The 22,760-nt window shown below is 41.4% G+C and overlaps 3 protein-coding genes across 8 annotated transcripts in view; 1 reads left to right on the top strand and 2 right to left on the bottom strand.

The window, feature by feature from the left end:
- PAAF1 (proteasomal ATPase associated factor 1) overlaps positions 1-2,667 on the bottom strand; it is a 37,890-nt gene extending 35,223 nt beyond the window's left edge. For 2 of the 4 annotated variants that reach the window (XR_015241073.1, XR_015241072.1), the window contains exon 1: positions 2,545-2,667. Coding sequence is in view for 2 of the 4 variants with exons in the window: in XM_086678287.1 (XP_086534413.1) it covers positions 2,545-2,591 (47 nt within the window). In the remaining 2 variants the exon portion in view is untranslated. The remainder of the gene's footprint in view (positions 1-2,544) is intronic. The other 2 variants (XM_086678287.1, XM_025928179.2) reach the window with 2 other exon arrangements.
- Positions 2,668-2,720: 53 nt separating this feature from the next.
- COA4 (cytochrome c oxidase assembly factor 4 homolog) lies at positions 2,721-5,718 on the top strand. 3 transcript variants are annotated; one of them, XM_025928939.2, is made up of 2 exons: positions 2,721-2,857; positions 4,871-5,718. In XM_025928939.2, the coding sequence occupies exon 2, from the start codon at positions 4,883-4,885 to the stop codon at positions 5,135-5,137; it is 255 nt and encodes an 84-aa protein (XP_025784724.1). In that variant the 5' UTR covers positions 2,721-2,857; positions 4,871-4,882; the 3' UTR covers positions 5,138-5,718. The 3 variants fall into 3 exon arrangements, with proteins under 3 accessions (XP_025784724.1, XP_086534418.1, XP_086534419.1); XM_086678292.1 differs by having other exon boundaries at positions 2,845-2,979; XM_086678293.1 differs by lacking the exon at positions 2,721-2,857 and adding an exon at positions 2,997-3,156.
- A 7,501-nt stretch (positions 5,719-13,219) lies between these two features.
- Positions 13,220-22,760, bottom strand: part of MRPL48 (mitochondrial ribosomal protein L48) — a 65,670-nt gene continuing 56,129 nt past the window's right edge. The window contains exons 11-13 of the mRNA XM_086676421.1: positions 16,871-16,973; positions 14,679-14,768; positions 13,220-13,515 (exon numbers count right to left, since the gene is read on the bottom strand). Coding sequence (XP_086532547.1) covers positions 13,441-13,515; positions 14,679-14,768; positions 16,871-16,973 — 268 coding nt within the window. The 3' untranslated portion in view covers positions 13,220-13,440. The remainder of the gene's footprint in view (positions 13,516-14,678; positions 14,769-16,870; positions 16,974-22,760) is intronic.

Genomic DNA, 22,760 nt, shown 5'->3' with positions numbered 1-22,760 from the left:
ACAAACTGACAGTTGCTGGAGGGGTTGTGGGAGGGGGGATGGGCTAAATCGGTAAGGGGCATTAAGGAATCTACTCCTGAAATCATTGTTTTACTATATACTAACTAATTTGGATGTAAATTTTAAAAAATAAAAAATAAAATTAAAAAAACACTTTATATGTAGATATTTATTGGGATTACTGGAAACCAAGTCCTGTGCCAGACACTTTGCAAACAGTGTAATTAATCCTCACAATTTAACAAAATGCCTTTTATTATTCCCGTGTTAAAGATTAAAAACAAACAAACATTAAAAACAAACAAACAAAAAACCTGAAGCTCAGGGGCACCTGGACAGCTCAGTCATTTAAACATCTGACTCTTGGGGCGCCTGGATGGCTCAGTCGGTTGAGCATCCAACTTCAGCTCAGGTCATAATCTCGCAGTTGTGGGTTCAGGCCCCACGTCAGAGTCTGTGCTGACAGCTCAGAGCCTGGAGCCCGCTTTGGATTCTGTGTCTCCCTCTGTCTCTGCCCCTTCCCCACTCACACTTTATCTCTCTGAGTCTCTCAAAAATAAATAAACATTAAAAAAATAATAATAGGGGCGCCTGGGTGGCTTGGTCGGTTAAGCGTCCGACTTCGGCTTGGGTCATGATCTCACAGTTCATGAGTTCGAGCCCCGCGTCGGGCTCTGTGCTGACAGCTCAGAGCCTGGAGCCTGTTTCAGATTCTGTGTCTCCCTCTCTCTGCCCCTCCCCTGTTCATGCTCTGTCTCTCTCTGTCTCAAAAATAAATAAACGTTAAAAAAAAAATTAAAAAAATAATAATAATAATAAACATCTGACTCTTGCTTTCAGCTTGGGTCATGATTTCCCAGTTCCTAGAATTGAGCTCCACGTCCTGCTCCACACTAACAGAGCAGAGTCTGCTTGGGATTCTCTCTCTCCCTCTCTGCCCCTCCCTTGCTCTGTCTCTCTGTCTCAAAATAAACTTAAAAAATTTTTATAGGGGCAACTGGGTGGCTCAGTCAGTTGAGCATCTGATTACTGATTTCAGCTGAGGTCATAATCTCACGGTTCAGGGGTTCAAGCCCGGCAATGGGCTCTGTGCTGACAGCACGGAACCTGCTTGGAATTCTCTCTCTCTGCCCCTCTCCCACTTGTGTGTGCGCTCTCTCTCTCTCTCTCTCTCTCAAAAGAAATAAAACATTTTGGGGGGAGGAGAAGGAAAAAAAAAAGAGAGGGGGGAGCCAAACCATAACAGACTCTTAAAAACTGAGAATAAACTGAGGGTTGATGGGGGGTGGGAGGGAGGGGAAAGTGGGTGATTGGCATTGAGGAGGGCACCTGTTGGGATGAGCACTGGGTGTTGTATGGAAACCAGTTTGACATTAAATTTCATATTAAAAAATAAAAATAAATAAACATTTATTAAGAAAACTGACTTTAAAAAAAAACCCTAAAGCTCAGGAAAAAGTGACTTGCTCAAGGTCACCTAGCTATCTGGAAAACGAATTGAAACAAGGGACTAGTACACAATGTCTGCATTCCAACAGGTCACTGACTTTTTACATGTTTTAGAATGCTCCTCTCCAATCATCCAAATCCTTACCTCATCACTCTTAACACTTTTAGGATATAATGAAAAAGACTTACACTTTTGAGACAGAAAAATCTAGGTTGATACTAAGTAACTCTCTGTCACTTACTGGCTGCAAAATCCTAAGCAAGTTAACTTCTTTATTCCTCTCCTGCATTCTCTCCTGGTTGGCCCTCAGTAAAGGTTAGTGTTCTTCCTTTATTACTTGTCACACATTCTGTGTTGTAGTAAGTAATTTAGTCCACATAGTAAAGTGTAAGTTTCTTAAATGCAAAAAGCTATGTTTTATTCATCTTCACCACTGTTCCGATTTGAAAAACCCTTAGTAGTAACAGTTGCCATTCATGGCACTGCTGTACTCATCCTGGTGCACGCAGTAATAACTTGCACAGTATACCATGAATAAATAGATATTGAATGAATGGTTTGCTGTGCATTCCCAATTAAGCTGTCAGCTTCCTGAAGGCAGAAACCACTGTTTAAAACTCCACACTCACAGGGTCTGGACATAGTGGTTGTTACACTGTTTCCTGAATAGAACTGCCCAATATGTCTAACATAGCACTGGAGGTCCGAGAATACAAGGATTCCATCATACACTCAAAGACAATGTGGAGGTAGGTGGTTGAGTACTAGGACTTTTGCAACTACAGTAAATATTTGCTAAATGACTAGGACTACTTGGCCAAGAGTTTCCCTGCCTCCCAGTTTGCCTGTCTTTGTCCACTCATTGATCCCAATCCTGGTGCTGGGATCACACAGCACGTACGTGTTGCCTTGGCCTCAGGACAGCTCTTCTGAGAATGAAAACCTATGACCATGTGTCACTTCTTTTTCTACACCCAGGGATCCCTTAAAAATCGATGAGGTAATCCCTATCCTGGACTGGGTACAGCGCTCCTTAACGCAAAGACAACACGCGTTACCCGCCTCCTCCGTCCCGGGTCTGGGCCTTTGTTCACCTGAGGGCTTGGGCCCAGTCGCTCTGAATCCTCAAAGGCGCCGCCATCTTAGCCCCGCCTCCACCTGCCCGCCTCTTCCGCTCTTCGCCGGAAGTGGGTCCCAGAAGGGGCTGCGACGAGTTTGGAGGGCGGAATCTCTACTGAGAGGTCGCCAATGATTATGCGCGGCGGGTCCCTGTTCCCCACTTCCGCTCTCAAGCTCCCTTACAGGCTGGTTTCCGGTCGGAGTGTCGGGAGAGTTACAACTGCCTACCAGACCGACCGCGACGTGCAGGAACGCGCGTCCAAATTCTCGTGTTCCACCTGTTGCTCGGTGAGCACTCTGTACCGCGTCCTTGCGCAGTAAGGCTTAGCTGGCACAGCGGGGCTGCGGTTGGCTGCCGCGCGCGCGCTTGAGTCTTCTTAAAGTGGGAGACTTTAAAGTGGAAGCTGCAGGTGCCTTGGACACATGAATTTCTCTGCTTTCCTATGTCTTCCTAGTCCAGGCCAGTCTCAGCCATCCCGCTGCCGACCATTTGCTTGCCCTGATCTCCAACCATGGGTCTTCCTCTTTTTCCTTCAGGGAAGACTGAAGCCAGGATGTGATGGGGAAAGAGTACCGTCGCATTTACTGTGAGCCCTGTTGTCGCGCATGCATTTGTCGTCCATTATCATATTAATCCTTATATTAGTTGTATGAGTTCAGTATTATTAAGGAGGAAGCTAAGAAGATTGTATGGTAAAACGTGGTGTCAGGATTCGAACCTAGTTCTCTTGGCTTAGAATCCAGGGCACTTTTTCTGTACAGTAATAAAAACTTATTTATTGAAGTCTTTGGACATGCCAGGCTTACGTGCACTATGTCATTTAGTCTTCAACAGTCTTGTGAGGTAGATGTGAACTCTTTTTCAAGAGAGATTATGAAGTGATTTTCTTAAGGTCACCCAGTGAGTCAGTAACAAAGCTAGGTTTCCAATCTTAGTCTCTTTTCAAAACCTATTACCCACCTACTTCCTTAAGTTATACTGCCTCCAAAGCAAATGAGTTTTGGGTAGGCTATGTTGGCTTAACGTGGCCAGCAAGACCTTGCTATGATCAGATATTTTCTCATAGTGCCGATTTCATTTGTTATTCCCTAGTCATACAGAACTTTGAGTTCCTCTCCTGTGTCAAATTCTGTCTCAACCCCTGACCCTGCTCTTCCATTGACTACCCGTATTGTTTCTCCCCATGCTTGGCTAACTCCTATTCATCCTTCAAGTCTCAGTTTAGAAATCACTTCTTCCAGGAAGCCTACTCAGCCTGTTCCTGCCATGTCTGGATTAGGTGATCCTCTAGTGTGTTCCCAATCTTAGCTATCTGTACACACTGTGTGGTAACCTGTTTATTGTCTAGATTGTAAACTCCATTAAGGCAGGAACTATATCCGTCTTGGTCACTCCTGTATCCTCAACTCTAGCATAGTGCCTGGTACATGATAGGTTCTCATTGATCATTTGTTGAATGAATCAGAGACACAGGAAAGGCACTGAAGGGTAAATTCCAATAAGGCAGGAAATACATCCGTCTTGGTCACTCCTGTATCCTCAATTCTTGCGTTGTACCTGGTACATGATAGGTACTCAATAATCATTTGTTGAATGAATCAGAGAAACAGGAAAGGCATTGAAGAGTGCTAGTTCCTTTAAAGCCTGTCATGGTGAAATTTGTTCAAAGGCTGAGGTTATTTCCCTTCAAAGCTTTCTCAAGTTCCTTCTGTAGGCTGCTTTCTGCTGGGTGCTCTGAGGCAGATGATCTTGGGAAGACAGTCTGGGCAAATCAACCTCACATTAAGTACTCTCATCTCACAGACTTATGCGCCCATGCACACTCTATGCTACAGCTAAACTGAACTCTCCATTCCTCCTGTATGTCAAACGCTACCCATATTTGGGTAATCTCCCAAGTGTTAAACTATGTTCTTTTCCAGCCATAGGAAAAGGCTAATAGGAGGAAAGGAGAGATTCATTCTTTTGGGGAGACATCTGCTGCAAAAAGGTGACATTTCACCTAATTCAAATTCCGTTAGCAAAATCCATTCAAGCTTATTTAGTGCTGTGCCAAACATTCTCATATACTTTATGTCATTCTATTGAGTTCAAACCGTTTTACAGATCTGCTCTCTTGCCAGGCCTAGTACTGATGGCACCAATGAATCAGGCCCAATATCTGTTCTCAAATAAGCTTACCTCTGCAAGGGGAGACAGATGCACAGATAGGCTATAACAGTGCAGTTTGGTCAATGTTATTGATAGTAATGGAACCTCATAATCACATTCCTACTCTAACTTTGCCTCCATTATTCCAGAGATTCTCAAAGATGTCAACTCAAGGCCATACTTGGGCCCGACAGGTGAAGAAGGAGGATGAGGAAGAGGATCCGCTGGACCAGCTGATTTCCCGCTCTGGTTGTGCTGCTTCCCACTATGCAGTACAGGAGTGCATGGCCCAACACCAGGACTGGCGACAATGTCAGCCACAGGTACAGGCCTTCAGGGACTGCATGAGTGAACATCAGGCAAGGCGGCGGGAGGAGCTGCAGAGGAGGAAAGAGCAAGGCAGTGCTCACCACTGAGACCCCAAACCACCTATCCCCAGAGGATGTCCCTGAAGAAACCAGCCCAGAGAGATCATAGGAGGAAGAAGTCCTGAACAGTGGAAGTTTGGGCCGAGAGGTGTAGAACATGGGGATTGTCTGGCCAAGACTGACTTTGAGAGCCAGACAGCCATGGGTTTGGACATGACTGCTGTAAAGAGCTGTCATATTTTCATTGTGCAATCCCACACATCCTCACCTACCATGTTACACCAGTATTAAATGTCAACTGATATTTGCCAAGTAAAACAAAGAGTTGGGTTAAGGGATGCTGTCTTACCTTACATCTTGGGTCAGTGTGCCAGGTACTGAGCCGATTACATGGATGTTTAATTTTAAAAGTAAATTCACAATCTAAATGTAAACTGATTACCTAATCAGGTCTTCATTTATTGAGTAATTGGTTCAACACAGCAAGTTTTTCTGAGACCTTCCCATGTGCCAGGTACTGTGTGAATGAATAATATGATCTGATGTGATAAATAATAGGATCTCTTCTTTCATGTTTCTTAGTCTGGTTTGAGAGATAGAAATAAATAAAACAGCATTAGAACAACTAATTACTGGCCATTATATAAGTGCCTTTATCTTTCATTAGTTGTTCTGGACGTTTCATTCAGTCTAAGGAAGGAAGAAAACAAATGGGAAAATAAACATCGAGTGCCTCTTATGTGCATACAGATACAGTCTGACCTCAGCGTGCTTCCAGCCCAGGAAATACACAATGTTGGCCTGACATTTAAAAGGCACATTTAACATAAAATACAGATTTTCAGATTTTAAAAACTGGAGAAGCTATCAACATGGAGCTTATATTCCTACTGGACAGTAATTTGCTGGAGCTGAATATGGATGCTTCTTTTAGGTGGTTATGTTCTCCAATTGTTAACAGTTGCCATTGATTTTCATTTCCTTCCATGAAACTACATTACCCATTCTATTACTTTCTGCCTAGCCCTATGAGGCATTTGGGAGTGGGAAGGGAGTTAGAAGAGTGACTCTTGCCACAGAAGCTGGAATGCAAAGGGGCATATGCTCTCATCATCAGTTACATTTCTTGAGCATCTGTTGGAAGCACAAATCTGAAGTATTGTAGGCCCTAAAACTACTTTGAGTCTTTGTTGGTGACTGGGGAGGAAAGAGAAGAGGGTAGAAGACAGGAGGAATACAAGTTTAAAGAACAATAAAATCCAATTACAATGGGATGACTGGCATATAGAGAGAGATGAATCTCTTTGGGGTGCATGTCTGCTCAATGCTGAGTCATCAGAGGGAGCAGTGTGGCCTGCAGCTGTCAGCAAGAATCTCAAGGGAGTTAGTTGAGGTGAACCTTTAATGATAAAGGAGACATTACCTATTTGTAACATATGTAACAATACCATCTGCACAAGTAAAAAGTACCTAGAAATCAGTGAGAAAAAGCAAACCCAATTGAAACATAAAAAAGTTAAAGTGGTTATTAGCTATTTCTATTGACAAAAATTAAAAGTATTTATAATGACCAGTACTGGTGAGAATGAAGAACAGGCACAATCACACTTAAAGGGATAATAAATTAGTAAAGCTTTTGGAGGACAATTTGATGGGATCTATAAATACTTTAAATATTTCAGGGGCGCCTGGGTGGCTCAGTCGGTTAAGCGTCCGACTTCGGCTCAGGTCATGATCTCGCGGTCCGTGAGTTTGAGCCCCGCGTCGGGCTCTGTGCTGACAGCTCGGAGCCTGGAGCCTGTTTCGGATTCTGTGTCTCCCTCTCTCTCTCACCCTCCCCCATTCATGCTGTCTCTCCCTGTCTCAAAAATAAATAAACGTTAAAAAAAAATTTTAAATAAATAAATATTTCAACAGCGGGGTACCTGGCTGGCTCATTCAGAAGAGTATGTAACTCTTAATCTCAGGGTCACGAATTCAGGCCCCACTTTAGGTGTAGAGATTACTTAAAATAAAAACTTAGAAAAAATTAAAATATTGCAATAGAAATTCCTTTTTTAGGAGCCCTCTTAAATATATTTTTACAAGATGTATATACTGTTACATTCATTGCATTGTTTAAAGAGTGGATAAATGGTCACAATGTAAAACTCCAATAAGAACTGTATTTGCTTATATATTCAAGTCTTTTACAACAGGAATGTATCTATGTGTTAATTTGTGTAATTAAAATAGAAATGATAGACTGTGGGTAAGGTAGGTGGGATTCTAGCAAAGGGGAAGGTTAGAAGGACCTCCTTAGCAGGAGGAAACTAAACCAGCTAAGTGTAACTTTTTTAGGACTCCAGCTCTACCAGGGAGCTAACACTGGGTGGGTCACAGGATATATCTGGGTAAAGAGGGCTCTGTTGCCACCCAAATCTGTTTCCTCAAAGTAAATGGGGATAATTCCTGTTTAATACACATACTTAGAGAATTAAATGAGGGACAATATATAAATAGCAAATAATAAAAATTACTAGCATATTTTGAACTATTAAAACTCTTATAAATATTATATTTATGTATATTATATATGTGTGTCATATATAATATAAATGTTATGTTATATATTATAATAGTTATGAAGCATTTAACCCAGGCTGTTTGGTTCCATCGTTTTGTCTCAATCCCTATGATACAATGCTTTCAAATCCCACTATGCCACTTAAGGTGTGTGATTTGGGGCAAATTAGTTAACATCTCAGGATCTGTTTTTTTCTTCTGTAAAATACACACCATAGGCCTTAAAACTAATAAATGTAGACCTTCCTTATAAAGTTGTTGAATGAGTTAGAAACTGTGTGGTACACAGGAAGCATTCACTAAATATTGCCTATTATTGTGATTATTATTGTGTGCTAGGCACTCTACCGAGTTACATTTTGTCATTTAATCCCCATAATTATTCCATTAGCTCCCATTTACAGAGGAGGAAATAAACGTCAGTTTGGGGGTCAGACTTTCAAGTCTTATTCTAAAGTCTATGCTGTTCTCTGTTCTGTGTTCTCATAGTCATTCAGTGCTTAATATAATGTTTAACAAATAGTAACTACATAGACTCTATAAATACTACCTTTTCTTTCTTTTTCTTTTTTTAGTGTTTTAAAGATTCACCAGTACACATTGCCCACAGGGTTATAGATTGGCACGTTTTTTAAGTCTCTCAGCTCTGGAGCCCATAGCCATGGAGCTGTAATTTAAGGTGGTCCGTGCTTATCCCTATATAACCTATACTTACCTGTGTACAGAGGCTTGGTGCCAGGGATGAGTGGAGAGACCTCTTGGCTGGGTGGATGCCACCCTTGGCTAGGCCTAGGGCAGACTCAAGAGTTGGCCCTTCCCTGCAAGGTCTTTAGCTGGGGACTTGGCCTGTGCTCAGGACAAAGGTGCACTGTAATGGCATTTTACTAGATGAGTAATAAGAGATGCCTCCCACTCCCTTCCTCAGGTAAAGTTGCGAGGCTAAGTCCTTGGGCTGCTGACTAGAAATCTAAAGAGAACTGGAGCCAGTCCAGGTTGAAACCTTACACTGTCCGCTGTATAGAATGATAGAGTTCCCTACTCTGCTCCAGCAGGGACTTAAAGCTGGCAGAAGTGGGAGGGATTCTTTTCCAGCAGCTTTCTTCTGAAGAGTTTTCATTCTCTGGAGCTCAGGCATCTTTCAGAGCCTGGGCATTCTGTCTAAATGGTGAGCTAAATCTGAAATGACTGGGAATGAAAGTCATTCCAGGGAGATTTATAAGAACTAAATGAGTCATTTCAGATTCTCCAGGGAAACCAGACATTTGAAGACAAAAATGGCACAAAGATATCAAAGCACAGATTAAACCAGCACAAGACACATTGGCCAATTCTGTGTGCACTGCCTTTCCAGCAGGTCTAGTTCTAGACATACCTAGTGCTTGCGCAGAGAGCTTTCTTTCCTTAGGTACAATTTACACCCTAGAAATAGGGGTCTCTGAGCATTGCTACAGTGTTTGAATGCCCAAAATGTCCAGATTCCATTTACCTGCAACTAAAACACTCTCAGAATCCACAGCTGCCAATTTCCAGCTGCCAATTTCTGTGGTAGCAGAACAAGGCATCCTTAGCTAGAAGAAAGGGACTAAAACATGAAGCTAAGGAATTTGCTGGCCTTACCTAGGAAGACTGCCCATTCAATCCAGGCATTCAGTCCTTCTTGAAAGTTACTGATCTACATAAAGATTCATTTCTGAAAATCTCAGTGATATGCACTGACCAGGAATTGAGTAAACTGGAGCTATCTCTGGCTCTCACTGGCTAACACAGTGACCTTGGACAAGTCGGTTTCCCTGCTGGGTCAATTATCTCATCTTTCAAATGAAGATCAAAACGGATCATCCCGAAGGTTATGTATTGATGGAGCCAAAACTAGCACCCAGATGTTCTGAATCCCAATCCATTGATCTTTCATCTTGTCTCTTCTGCCTACCCCTCATGTTTTCATGGTGGTTCTGGGCACAGTTTAACGCTAACCAGGACATTGAAAACTAAAAGTATGCTGAAGGGATGAACTATTGATAGACACAACAACATGGATAAAACAGGGTAAATGAAATCAGACACAAAAGGGTATATACTGTGATATTTATATGTAATACTAGAAAAGCAAAACTAATCTGTGGCACTAGAAATGATATTAATGATTGCTTCTGAGGAAGAATGAACGAATGTCAAGGAACTTTCTGGGGTTATGGAAGTGTTCTTTATCTTGCTAGAAGTGTACTTCTAGGGGTGACTATTTTTTTAAACTGATCAAATATACACTTAAGATAGGTTGTTTTACTATATATTTTTTAAGCTATACTTTAAAAAACTCTAAAAAACTCTTTAAAAAGTATGCTGAAGAAGTTTAGAAGGGAAGGTAATCCAACATTTACTGAGCACTTGCTAGCCCATTGTATACATTATCTCTGTCTCTAACTGCTAAAGGGATTCTTTCCACTTTACAGATCAGAAAACTGAGGTTTATGAGGTGAAAATAATTCACCTGAGGCCTTAAGACTAATAAGTGCAGGAACTAGGACTAGCCCAAGTTTGTCTGACTCTTTCCTTTATAATAAGTTTTCTCAGGGAGGGTGGCCAAGGTATTTTCAACCTAGAGCCAGAAGACTTGCATTCCATTTGATTTCACTGCCATGTGATTCTAGGAAAGTCCATTTCCTTATGGGCCTCACTCTAGAGAGTCAAATGAAGCTTGTCATCGTAACTCTGAGGTTCTAGCAATCAGAATATCTCCCATCCTTCTTGCCAGGATAAGACATTAGGAGCAATTTCCACTTATTTCAGGGCAGACTAATGAGTAACAAAAGCTCTTTGACTCTGGCAAGAGGAAAAATCAACGAGGTCAGTGACATAAGACTCCAAGGTGACAGAACCCAGCTGCCTCCTATTTACGAGATAAGCCTGACTCATCCCTCCATGATGTAATGGAAAGGGATGGACTGGGAATCAAGAGATCTAAATCCTGCTCCCAGCTCTGCCAATAAGGTGCCCAGTGACCTTGGGTAAAGCACTGCCTTTCCTTGGCCCCTAACCCACACCTGCTAAAAGAGAGGGTTAGGCTGGCTGGGTCCTAATGTTCTTCAGCTCTAATATCTTCTCAGTTTATGAAATCCTGTGTCCTGCTTCCACAAATCAATAACAAGGAAAAGTGGGAAACTGAAAAGAAATGCTGTTTTCCAGGTTCCTAAATGGAGTCCATATGATAGATATGGGGACAGTGTGTGTGTGTTTGCAAACATGTGTTTATTCATCTTTTTATCTTCATGTCACTATACATCCCCCAAATTTACACTCATCGTTAGCAACTTCTCTTTTATCTTCTCTAAAGGAGACTCAGCAATGAATAATTCTACAACCAAAATACCAGTCTTCACCTAAAAAATTCTGCCCACACTCCCAGTGGGGTTCACTTGGAAGTAATAGCCTGCTGAACTTCCAATGGGAATTCAGTGAAGCATTTTAATTGAGGGTATCTGCTCTCTTGACCCCTTAGGGTTATACCTTGGAAGGAAATCTTGAGTTTCTTCTTACTGCCTTTAGAGACCAAGGCAAAGAAACCATAATAACATCAGGACTGAAACTGCTGAGTTTCAGAAAAGTACCTGCAATGCTAAGACTGCTCTGGGCTCCCACAGACCTCTGTGTAGGAGTATCCCACAAGAAGCGAGGAGAAAGATCTGCCACTTATTAGCTATGTGACCCTTCAGGAAAAGGAAGTCACTTCATCTCTCCAAACCTCAGTTTCTCCATGTATAAACTGGAATACTATCAACCTCAAGGATAATCTTTATAAAGTACATAGATATAATGAGGGCTCAGTAAATGTGAGATACACTCATGCATACTCAGACACACCACTCACACATAACCTTTTCACATACACAGATACCCATCCACATGCACACTCCTATACACACCCTAAAAGACTGGTGTAAGGATTAGCGCTCATTTAGTACCTTGAGCAGGGTCTAGCTCAATAAATGATAGCTATTATGTACAGAAGTATGAACGAACTAATGTTCAAAATAGGAAAAACATTAGAGGTCACTTAGACTAATGGTTCTCAAAGAGGTAATCCTGGGGGGGCCTGGGTGGCTCAGTCAGTTAAGCATCCAACTTCGGCCCAGGTCATGATCTCATGGTTCATGAGTTCAAGCCCTGCGTCAGGCTCTGTGCTTACAGCTCAGAGCCCAGAGCCTGCTTTAGATTCCGTGTCTTCCTCTCTCTGCCCCCCTCCTGCCCTCTCCTGCTCATCTCCTGCTCAGTCTCTCAAAAATAAACGTTAAAACAAAAAGTTAACCCTGGACCAGTAGCATCAGCATCACCTAGGAATGTGTAAGAAATTCAAATTATAGGCCCTCATTCAAGATCTACTAAGTCAGAAAATCTGGGGGTAAGAGCAGCAATTTATGTTTAAAAAAGCTCTCCAGGTGATCCTGATACACACTTAAGTTTGAGAATCAGTGACTTAGATCAGGGATTGACTGTTTTTATAAAGGACACATAATGAATGTTTTGGTTTTACAGTCTGTGTCGCAACTACTCAGCTGCCAGTGTGAAAGCAGCCATAGATGACATGTAAATGAGTGACCGTGGCTCTGTTCCAATAAATAGGCAATGGGGTTTTAGAACTAGATATAGGTGGTAGTTGTATAACATTGTGAATGCATTAAATACCACTGAATTGTTTGTTTTAAAATGGTTAATTTTGTGGTTTGTGAATTTCACCTCAATGAATTACTTAAAAAAAGAAAAAAAAAAAAAGCGCGGGGTGCCGGGGTGGCTCAGTTGGTTAATCATCCAACTCTTGATTTCAGCTCAAGCCATGATCTCACAGTTCATAAGACTGAGCCCCTTTGTCAGATGCACTCACAGCACAGAGCCTGCTTGGGATTCCCACTCTTCCTCTCTCTCTCTTCCTCTCTGCCCCTACCCCACTCATGCTCTCTAAATAAAGAAAGAAAGAAACAAACAAACAAACAAACATTAAAACAAATAAACAAGCAGGCAGTCAGTGGGGCTTGGCTCACAAGCAGTAGTTTTCTGACCCCTGACCAAAATCAACTTTAATTCTTTGTTTAAACCCACTCCAGGTAACCCTAATTAGCAGTTATGTAACATCTGCCTGAATATGACAAGTCACTCACTGCCCCACAAAGCAATTTTTTTCACTATGGACAGACCTTGTTTCTATCTGGAGAGCTTTTTTCATAAGCAAAACCAAAAGCCCCGTCCCTATTCCTTCTACCCAAGTTTACTTATGATCCTCTGTTTCACTAAAAGACTCAATGCCAGATTGCTTTAAAGAATGAGATCACTCTAACTGGAGAAATATTGAAAGGAAGTATGTTTTTGTGCTAAAGAGAAAATAGAATCCCTTAAAGATACTCCACAGGGCAGCTGGCTGGCTCAGTCAGTGGAGCATATGACTCTTGATCTTGGGGTTGTGAGTTCAAGCCCCACGCTGCTGGGTGGGTGTAGAGATTACTTAAAAATAAAATCTTAAAATAAAAAAATAAAAGATACTCCACAGGATGGATGGACTTCTCACATACGCACATGTCCACCAGCTGCAGATTTTTATTAGATGAAGGATGTCTTAGGTTGGCTCAAAGGAAAGTGGTAATCGGCAACACTCCTCCATATAAGAGAGGAGGCATTCCTGGCTAATGGGGATGGGTAGTTACAATATCTAAAGGATCTTCTTAATTTTGACCACCCAGGAAGCTCTTCCCCTTGGCACTCAATATCACCAGTCCTGGCTTGAAAGGGTTTGCAATGAGCTAGTTCAACTTAGCCAACAGTTCTTCCAGTTCTGGCCGAGCTTTGAACCTTCCTTTGAAGTCTTCTTCAGTGTGCTGGGGAGAAGAAAAAGAAAGTAAGTGAGAATTACTACAGAGCTTTCAGTTATTCATACATACACAGCATTAAAAAAAAAAAAAAAGCAGGGCATCTGGGTGGCTCACTCGGTTAAGCATATGACTCTTGATTTTGGTTCAGGTCATGATCTCACAGTTTGTGGGATCAAGCCCTGAGTCAGGCTCTGTGCTGAGCATGGAGCCTGCTTGGGATCCTCTCCCACTCTTCCTGTCCCTCTCCCCTGCTCACACTCTCTCTCTCAAAAATAAATAAATACACGTTAAAAAAAGCCATCAGACAGCTCTGTAGAGAATGATTCAGATTCAACTAACTTTTCATGAGACTTATATTAGATACTAGGGATTCTAAGTTGAATCGGACTTCCTCCCTGCCTTAAATGAACTTAAGTCTGGTGAGAGAAGACAGACATATAAAGAATTAATGTCAGAATGCTGAGTATATCATTAGAAGCATTTAAAGAGAGGCAATGCCCAAATTCTCCATCTACAATAGGAAAGACATAAGGACTGGAATATTTAAGTCAGCATGACCAGCACATTTTCTCCTGTATACAGATCTGTGTGAAACCTGAATAACAAGAAGAGAATTAACAAGCATGGACTCAGAACAAGGAGAGCTGGATGCAGCAAATTGCATCAGTCTAAAATGACCTGATGTATCTGTGTCATAACAAGCCTTGTCTTGGCATATGGACCCAAATACTCAGTATTTAGGCTGAAGTTCCTAATGTTTTCTAAGTTTTGCATGCCAAATTTCCTTCTGATTGGCATTCTTCAGTCAGGCTACAGTCAAGCCTTAAAGGTCCAGGAAACTCTTCTTTAAAGTACATTTCCTTATTTGTGTTCTGATTAATTAGACTGTATGTAATCTTAAATCATGTTATTTCTGCACACAACTATGGGTTCACCCCTAACACCAGGATACTGTGATGGAGTTCTGCTCCTGTGGTCCATAAAGGATCATCCCTGATCCATTGGAAGAGGCAGGATAATGACCACAGTTATACCAGTCTGCAAACCTTTCCTGTTTATTATCTGGGCTAAATTACCCACATTTCTGTCTTGTTTCTAAAGCCAGATGCTCTTATCCATATTGAACACAGGTGGGCCACCAGGGGGCCTCTTCTCAAACTAGCACATACCTCCTTCACTGACAATCTGACTCCTTCAGGAAGATTGCTTTGGATTATTTCCAAGAAAATCTCTGCAAATGTAGCACTCAAACCGCTGATCTGCAAAGGAAAGAAGATGCTCTAAGAGAGAGCACTGAAAGCCAGGTGATTGGGCAGACATGGCAGGGGCTCAGATGTCAGCTTCAGCAGAGCTACAGGGCCCTTGGGTAGAGGATTAACACCCAGAGCCAGTTTCAGAGCCAACCTCTACAGGATTCCTCTTGCCATCAAAGTGTCTGCTTGCCAACATAGTAGTCATGGCTAGTGTCTGCTCCTGCAGACAATGGATGTCATAACTGGACCAAGAGGTTATCAAGTCCAGGATGACTTTCTGATTCAACTCAGGTGTACCCACATAGACTGGACTAGTGTCAGACCCTGTGCGGAGAATCCAGAGGCGAATCAGATGTGTAGTAGAAGGGCATGCAGGGGGCTGCAGGAACCCACAAGACAAATATCTCCTAACCTAAGGAGGTCAAAGACAGCTTCCAAAAAAAGGTAACTTCTAGGTGGAGTCTTGAAGAAAAACAGGAGTAAACTAGGAGAATTCAGCAGTAATAGGGAGGGTTTTCAAAGCAGAAGAAATCAGTAAAGTGTGTTGCATCACACAGTACTAGGGAATTAAAATGAGTTCCATGTATGGCTGGAATGAATGGGGTGAGAAGAGGAAAAGCAGGAAGAGAATCATAAAGGTATTTAGGCACTAAAGAGATCAAACTTTATCCTATAGGCCTCAGTGGCAAGATAGATCTTTCTTAAGATCTGTATCTCAAATAATTTATTTCTGATAATATTTAAAGAACTAAAGATTGTTAAGTACTTAATTTTTAAAGTTAGCATAATAGATTTAAGGTGTTACTACCTTAACATTCTGTTACGGAATGTTATATTACGGAACATATATTATGGAATATATACGTCTTGTTGATATACTTCTTGAGTGGGTCAGAAAGGGGTGATGTCCATACACGGGAATATTATTTGGTAATACAAAGGAATGAAGCATTGATACCTGCTACAACATGGATGAACCTTGAAAACATGCTAAGTGGAAGTAGCCAGACAGAAAAGGCCATATATTGTATAATTCCATTTAAATGAAATGTCCAGAAGAGGTAAGATCATAGAGGCAGGAACAGATTTGTGGTTGCCAGGAGCTGGGGGGGACAGGGAAGGAGGAGGGACTGCAAATGGGTAGAGTTTCCTTTCGGGGTAATGAAATTGTTTAAAATTGTGGTGATGGTTGCCTAACTGTGAATATATTAAAACCCATTTAATTGTACATGTTAAATGGGTAAATTGTATATGAATAAAATTCTCAATAAAGCTGTTAGGGGGCATCTGGGTGGCTCAGTTGGTTAAGTCTCCAACTCTTGATTTCGGCTCAGGTCATGATGTCACTATTTGAGATCAAGCCCCACATCAGCTCCTGCACTGACAGCAGGGAGCCTGCTTGGAATTCCCTCTCTCCCTGTCTCTCGCCCTCCCTCTCCTCCCCCTGCTCACAAGCTCCTTCTCTCTCGCCCTCAAAATAAATTAAAAAAAATAAACTTAATAAAATTTTTTAGTGTTTACTTTTGAGAGAGAGAGAGAGAATGTGACAGAGGAGGGGCAGAGGGAGAGGGAAACACAGAATTGGAAGCAGGGATCAAACCCCCAAACCGCAAGATCATAACCTGAGCCAAAGTCACAGATTCAACCAACTGAGCCACCCAGGCACCCCTAAAAAAATAAACTTTAAAAAGCAAAACGTCAGTTCCTCTACAATTGGTTTTATATATGCTGAGTGTAGGACACCTGTGGAATATCCCAGTGGAGAAGTCCAGTAAATAAGTGGATATCAGGTTTGAAGCTCAACGGAGAGATCAGGACTGGAGATGTTATCTAGGGGTTATTAGTATATAACCCATCAGGACTGGGAGATATGTATCAGGGGGTTGTTGGTATGTTATGATGGCCACTGAGACCCAGGGAATGAGTGAGATTGCATAGAGGGAAGGTATTACACAAGGAGAGATGGAAGGATCAAGAACTAAACCCTGGAGAACATCATCATTTCAGGGGGCAGGCAACAGGAAGAGAAGGGCATGGTAGAAGGAGAAAAAAATAGAAGAAGAACCAGGAGAGGCAAATACATTTCAAGTTTCTCCCAGAGTGCCTACCTGAACCACTCGCTCATGGGTGGTAAGAACTGAGTCCAAGAACATTTTGCTGCCTTGGTCTTGCAGCCGCAATACCTCCATGGTTTTGGTGGGCATCGCATAACTATGGGAAGGAAGAGTCAGCTATGAGGAGGGTTCCTTTAAGTCAGCAGCACCACTTGAATCAGGGTGGTCCCTGAGTACAGCCACTCCTGCAATGCAGTGACTCCTGGAATCTAGGGCAGTTTATCTGCAACCAGGGTAAAGTAAGCAGATCCTCTTAAACCTCCTCCAGAAACCTCTAAACTCCCTGAAGGAACAGACCATGTCTAATGCCTTTTGCATCCCTAGTTCTTGCCTGATAGAACATTGAATAAAATCTGGTGATTAATAACTATTCACTGCTACTAAAGAAAAGCCAATTCTAAAAGAATTAACCTCATCATTTTGGAGGCTAACCTTGGGTATTTCACCTCTTCTGGAGAAATGAGGCATGAAACCCAACTGTTTTAAAAGAGCATAATTTCTCAACCTCAGCACTACTGACATTTTAGATCAAATAATTCTTTGTTGCGGGGGGGGCTGGCCTATGTATCCCTAATCTCTACCCACAAGATGCCAACAGTACCCCCCTGAAATGGTGACAATAAAAATTATCTCCAGGGGTACCTGGGTGGCTCAGTTGGTTAAACGTCTGACTTTGGCTCAGGTCATGATCTCACGGTTCGTGAGTCCTGTGTTGAGCTCTGTGCTGACAGCTCAGAGCCTGGAGCCTGCTTCAGATTCTGTGTCTCCCTTTCTGTCTCTCCCTCAAAAATAAACATTAAAAAAAATTTTTTTAATAAAAAAAAATTATCTCCAGACATTATTAAATGTCCCCAGCTTGATAAATACTGTTGTAGAGACTATGCTTGCTATAATCAGCTTCAGCAGATCTACATGCTGCAGTGAAAAGAACACTGGATTTAGGGTCAAATCTTGGCCCTCTAGCTTATTAGCAATATTTACTGAGGCAAGTTACTTGTCTCTGTCGGCCTCAGTTTATTCCACAATAAAGGGGATTATAATCTAGGTCTAAATTAATAGACGTGTGAAGATCAGGTATGGTGATAAAATAGGATCGATGGCTACACAGAAATACGGTATTAGTGTTATCTTGTCAAAAAGGTCATCAAAATGAAGATAAATGGAATAATAACAATAGAATTCCTGAATTTTCATGCCAAACAAAGCTTCATCAATTGATAGCAAGGGGCATGGCTCTCTACGAAATGAATAATGGAAATAATGGAAGTGGATTAGAGACATGATAGTCCTGGATTTAAATGTTGGCTCTGCCCCTTATTACCTATTTGACCTTGGACAATTAATTCAGTTTTCTGAGTCTCAGATTCTTCAGCTACAAAATGAGAATAATGATACCTAGTTCATAGAGTTGTTGCAATGATTAAATAAGATTATAGAAGTAATTTGCCCGGCATAATATGACTACAAATGCCAACTCCCTTGCCCTTATAAAGAGTAAATGCTAGGTACTGCAAACTTCCAAGTAACCTCCCTAAATAACATTCCTTACCACTTTCTAGCACAATCTCTGACTTCCTCTTCCAAAAGCTTTCAGGAAAGTAAAAAGTATTCTAAAACGCTAGCTTTCTTTCTTGACATTCTGCAAATAAGACTGACTAACTAAAGTGGGAGCTGTCCATTCCTGCCACTGAGCATGCATTCTATTCAACACTTACTTCACAAGATTTTGTTCATTTGTTCATTCACTCATTCATTCATTCATTCAGTCATTCAACAAACATTTACTCAAAGCCTGTTTTGTCCTAGGCACACTACTGGGCAATATGTAGCCTATCCTTTAAAGGAGCTCACTACGGGGTGCCTGAGTGGCTCAACTGATTAAGCGTCCAACTTCGGCTCATGATCTCACGGTTCGTGAGTTCAAGCCCCGCGTTGGGGTCTGTGCTGACAGCTCAGAGCCTGGAGCCTGCTTAGGATTCTGTGTCTCCCTCTCTCTCTGCCCCTCCCCTGCTTGCACTCTGTCTCTTGCTCTGTCTCAAAAATAAATATACATTAAAAAATAATTAATAAATAAATAAATAAATAAATAAATAAATAAATAAAGGAGCTCACTAAGAGTGTTTTGGAGAGACAAGAAAGTACACAAACATCTTCACTACAGTAAGAAAAAGGCAGTAATAGTCACGTACTGAATATTACAGGGACAAGAGAGAGAAAGGGAGCTCAGGGAAGACTTCACAGGTGAGGTAGCATTTTATCAAGTTATAAAGAATGAACATATAGGCATTTGCCTAGGCAGCATTCCAAAAAAGTGAAGCAGCTATTGATAAGCCCTCAGAGAAAACCAACAGAAAAACCATAGTTTGACGTACTTTGACAAAGAAATACTGGGAACTCTGGTCATTTCAAGGTAGAATAGGCCTTTGAGTAGAAAGAATACATGTAATTTTTCTTCAGTGTCTACACTTTTCTGTATTTTACAAATTTTCTGCAATAAACATAACTTGAACGATCAGACAGGGAAAGCAGAAGGGAAGAAATGAAATAATTGTCAAAAGTCAATCTAAAATGACAAAATAATGCTACCTTCAGGATAGCATTCTTACTGCCTGAGACAGGACACAAGGGAGCCTGTTGGGGTATTAGGGAACTTAGAATCCATGGATTCCACTAAATATAAATCATACCTCCATTTTAAGCAATGTAAGTGGACTTCAAGGAAAAAAAAAAAAAAAGAAAAAAAAGTAGCGTTAGAGAGAGTGATGCTGAGTGATGCTTTTAGTCTCCACAAAGCACAGGGGCTACATCAGCTTCAGGCTTGGAAGCTGCTCCCAGATGAATAAGATTTCCATCTCCAGCTGCTCAGCAAGGGAGGCAGACAGATTAAGAAACCTGCAGGACCTTCTTCCTCTCCCCTCCTGGGTGAGTTGCAGCTACAGCAGTGCAGACCATTTATAGAACAAAAGCCAGCACTTTGCTCCCCTGCCCAATTCCATCTCAAGGTCAGAGCCCTACCCCACCACTCCCAGAGGAAAAATGGATCATGATGAAATGAAAATCAGAAGAAAAGAAAATCATTTTATCTCTGAAAAGCTGGGCAGTTGAGAATGCCTAACAATACAATGGTCTGAAAACCTCAATCAATGCAGAGAAGGGAGTTGCTGAAAACGAACATCTCTTTATGCTCTGTGCTATTTGGAGAAACGAGCTAGAAAAGAGGCAAAAAGCAGCACATCATTCATTCTGCTGTTCTAAGAATCATGCCAATGACTATTAAAACTCAATCCAAGTCAATGAATATTTATTCAGTGCTTACTATGTGTCAGGTACTGGGAAAGGTCTTAGGGTTACACTGCTAATGGAGATCGAAAGTCCTTGCCTTATAGATCTTAGAGTCTAAGAAAGAAGACCAATAAGAGACAAGTAATTACGAGGGTAAGGAATGAGTGCCATGAAAGAGAAGTTATATAATCTTTACTTCTCCCAAATATTTAACATAAAGACTTAATTTAATGAGGTTCTCTGAAGAAGCTAAGAAAAAAGCAGGGGTTAGTTAAGTAAAGGGGAAAGAGTATTCTAAGCTTTAGAGAGCAAGCATATGCACAGGTCCTGAGGTGGAAAGGGATAAAATCAAAGCCTCTGTTAATTGGAAGGAGAGGAAGACGGAACGGGAAATATGAGTTAAGGCAACAGAAGCAAGCCCAGGCCATAAAGCACCTCACAAGCCATGTGAGGAACTTTCATTTTGATCCTAAAGGAATGGGAAGCCATAGAAGGATTTGAAGCATGGTAGTAACATGATAATATTTCCATTCTAGAAAGATCACACTGAAAGCTGCATGTAGAACCAATTACAAAGAATTGAGAATTTGAAAAAAACGTGGATTCAAATCCAGACCTTGCCTTTTATTAGATGTATGACCATAGGCAAGCTTCTATTATATTAATAAATAATAATAATAGTAGCAGCCAACTCTCGTTGGGAACAGTTATAAGCACTTTAAATATATTATCTCCCTTAATTTTCACTATAGCCTTTGTATGTAGGAACTTGTATTAACTCCATTTTACAGATGAGGAAACCAAGATACAGAGTTTAAGTAAACTGCCCAACGTCACACAATAAGAATGCTGCAGAACCAGAGCAAAACCCTAGCAGTCTGGCCACAGAGTTGATACTTTGATTCACTATGTGTTAGGTGCTTAGGTGCTTCTTGGAATCAAGCAACATTATACAAAAAAAGCCAGAATGGTTGGCTGATAGTAGGTGCTCAACAAATGCTACTGCGTTCCTGCCTTTACTCAAAAGAAGCCAGAGCTTTCCACAGCCAGGTTTTAAAAACAGCAATTTTAAAAAGTCCTTCTAGGGGCGCCTGGGTGGCGCAGTCGGTTAAGCGTCCGACTTCAGCCAGGTCACGATCTCGCGGTCCGGGAGTTCGAGCCCCGCGTCGGGCTCTGGTCTGATGGCTCAGAGCCTGGAGCCTGTTTCCGATTCTGTGTCTCCCTCTCTCTCTGCCCCTCCCCCGTTCATGCTCTGTCTCTCTCTGTCCCAAAAATAAAATAAATAAACGCTGAAAAAAAAAAAATTAAAAAAAAAAAAAAGTCCTTCTAAAAATGTAAAACACTATTTCAGGGAATTAACCCACTATAGGTATGATAACATTCTGTAAATGACACTTAATGCCTCTTTGCCACCACAACCTCTGAGAAGCTACCCCTAATCTCTGCCAGCTAAAAAAAATATATTCTCAGTAGCTGTTAATAACAATATTATTTACAGAGTGTTTGCAATGTTCTGGCCTCTCTGCTAAGTGCTATCATACACTTTCTTATTTAATTTTCAGAACTTAAAGGAATAAGAAAATTATCATCCCAGTTAGATAGATGAGGAAACTGAGGTTCAGAATTTCCGAAGGTCATATTGCCAACAACTGGTAGAACTAGAATTTGAACACAAGCCGTTTGATTCCAGAGCCTGTACTCTTAACCAATTGTTACTCAAAGTATGGTCCATAGGCAAGTTAAGTTGCTGGTGAACAAACTGCTTGTTATCAGTCCGTTACAAGATAAGAAGCATGCAACAGTCATTAAACACACCAACATTTAATTCAGCCAACATTTTTTTTTTCAATAGTGAGACTTTCTTGATGAAGGAAGCAAAGCACTAATGTACATTTTGGCATTAGCTTCTGATATCTTTGCAGAGTGGCACTTTCAGGAAGCATTGTTCTAAATTATTATGCTGTTCAGCCTCCTTGAACTGACATTGCATTTCATCCTTCACTTACCACCTTCCACATTACGTTGTACACGCGCGCACACACACACACACGCGTGCACACACACACTCCCTAAAATCAGGGACATTCTCCTTGGTATCCTCCAGTCAGGATGTCTAGTACAATATCAACCATACAGCAGGAATAGACTCGATCAGTATTTTAATTCATTAATTAAAGACACTTTCATTAAACTTCAGGAAATGTATACCATATACACCACACACTTGCATTGTTCAGTCACGTTCAAGAACCTGTCATTCTTTCAACAACGGCTTAATGTCCCCCATGTGGCAGGACCTGTGCTAGATGCTAAAGAAATAAAAAAGAACACAGTTCCCACTAGTCAGTAGGGAGGGCAGCTGACACATGAATAGATTATTACGGCCCAAAGCACTAAGTGACATGATAGAAGTATGCATCAAGTGCTGAAAGAGCAACCAACTCTCTGGGGCATCAGGAAAAGATAAAGCACATCTTCAGGCCTAAAACAATTGAAGTACTATTAGCTGTGAGAGCTAAAGTCATAGGTTATTATCCAATCTTTTCAAGTGCATGTTTAGCACAGTTATATTCCACGTTACCAAGGTTTAAAAGTTCAAATT

The sequence above is a fragment of the Puma concolor genome, chromosome D1 (assembly GCF_028749965.1).
Source record: "Puma concolor isolate L17-30 chromosome D1, mPumCon1.1.hap2, whole genome shotgun sequence".
Lineage (NCBI taxonomy): Eukaryota > Metazoa > Chordata > Mammalia > Carnivora > Felidae > Puma > Puma concolor.
This window is presented reverse-complemented; position numbering and strand designations above follow the sequence as displayed.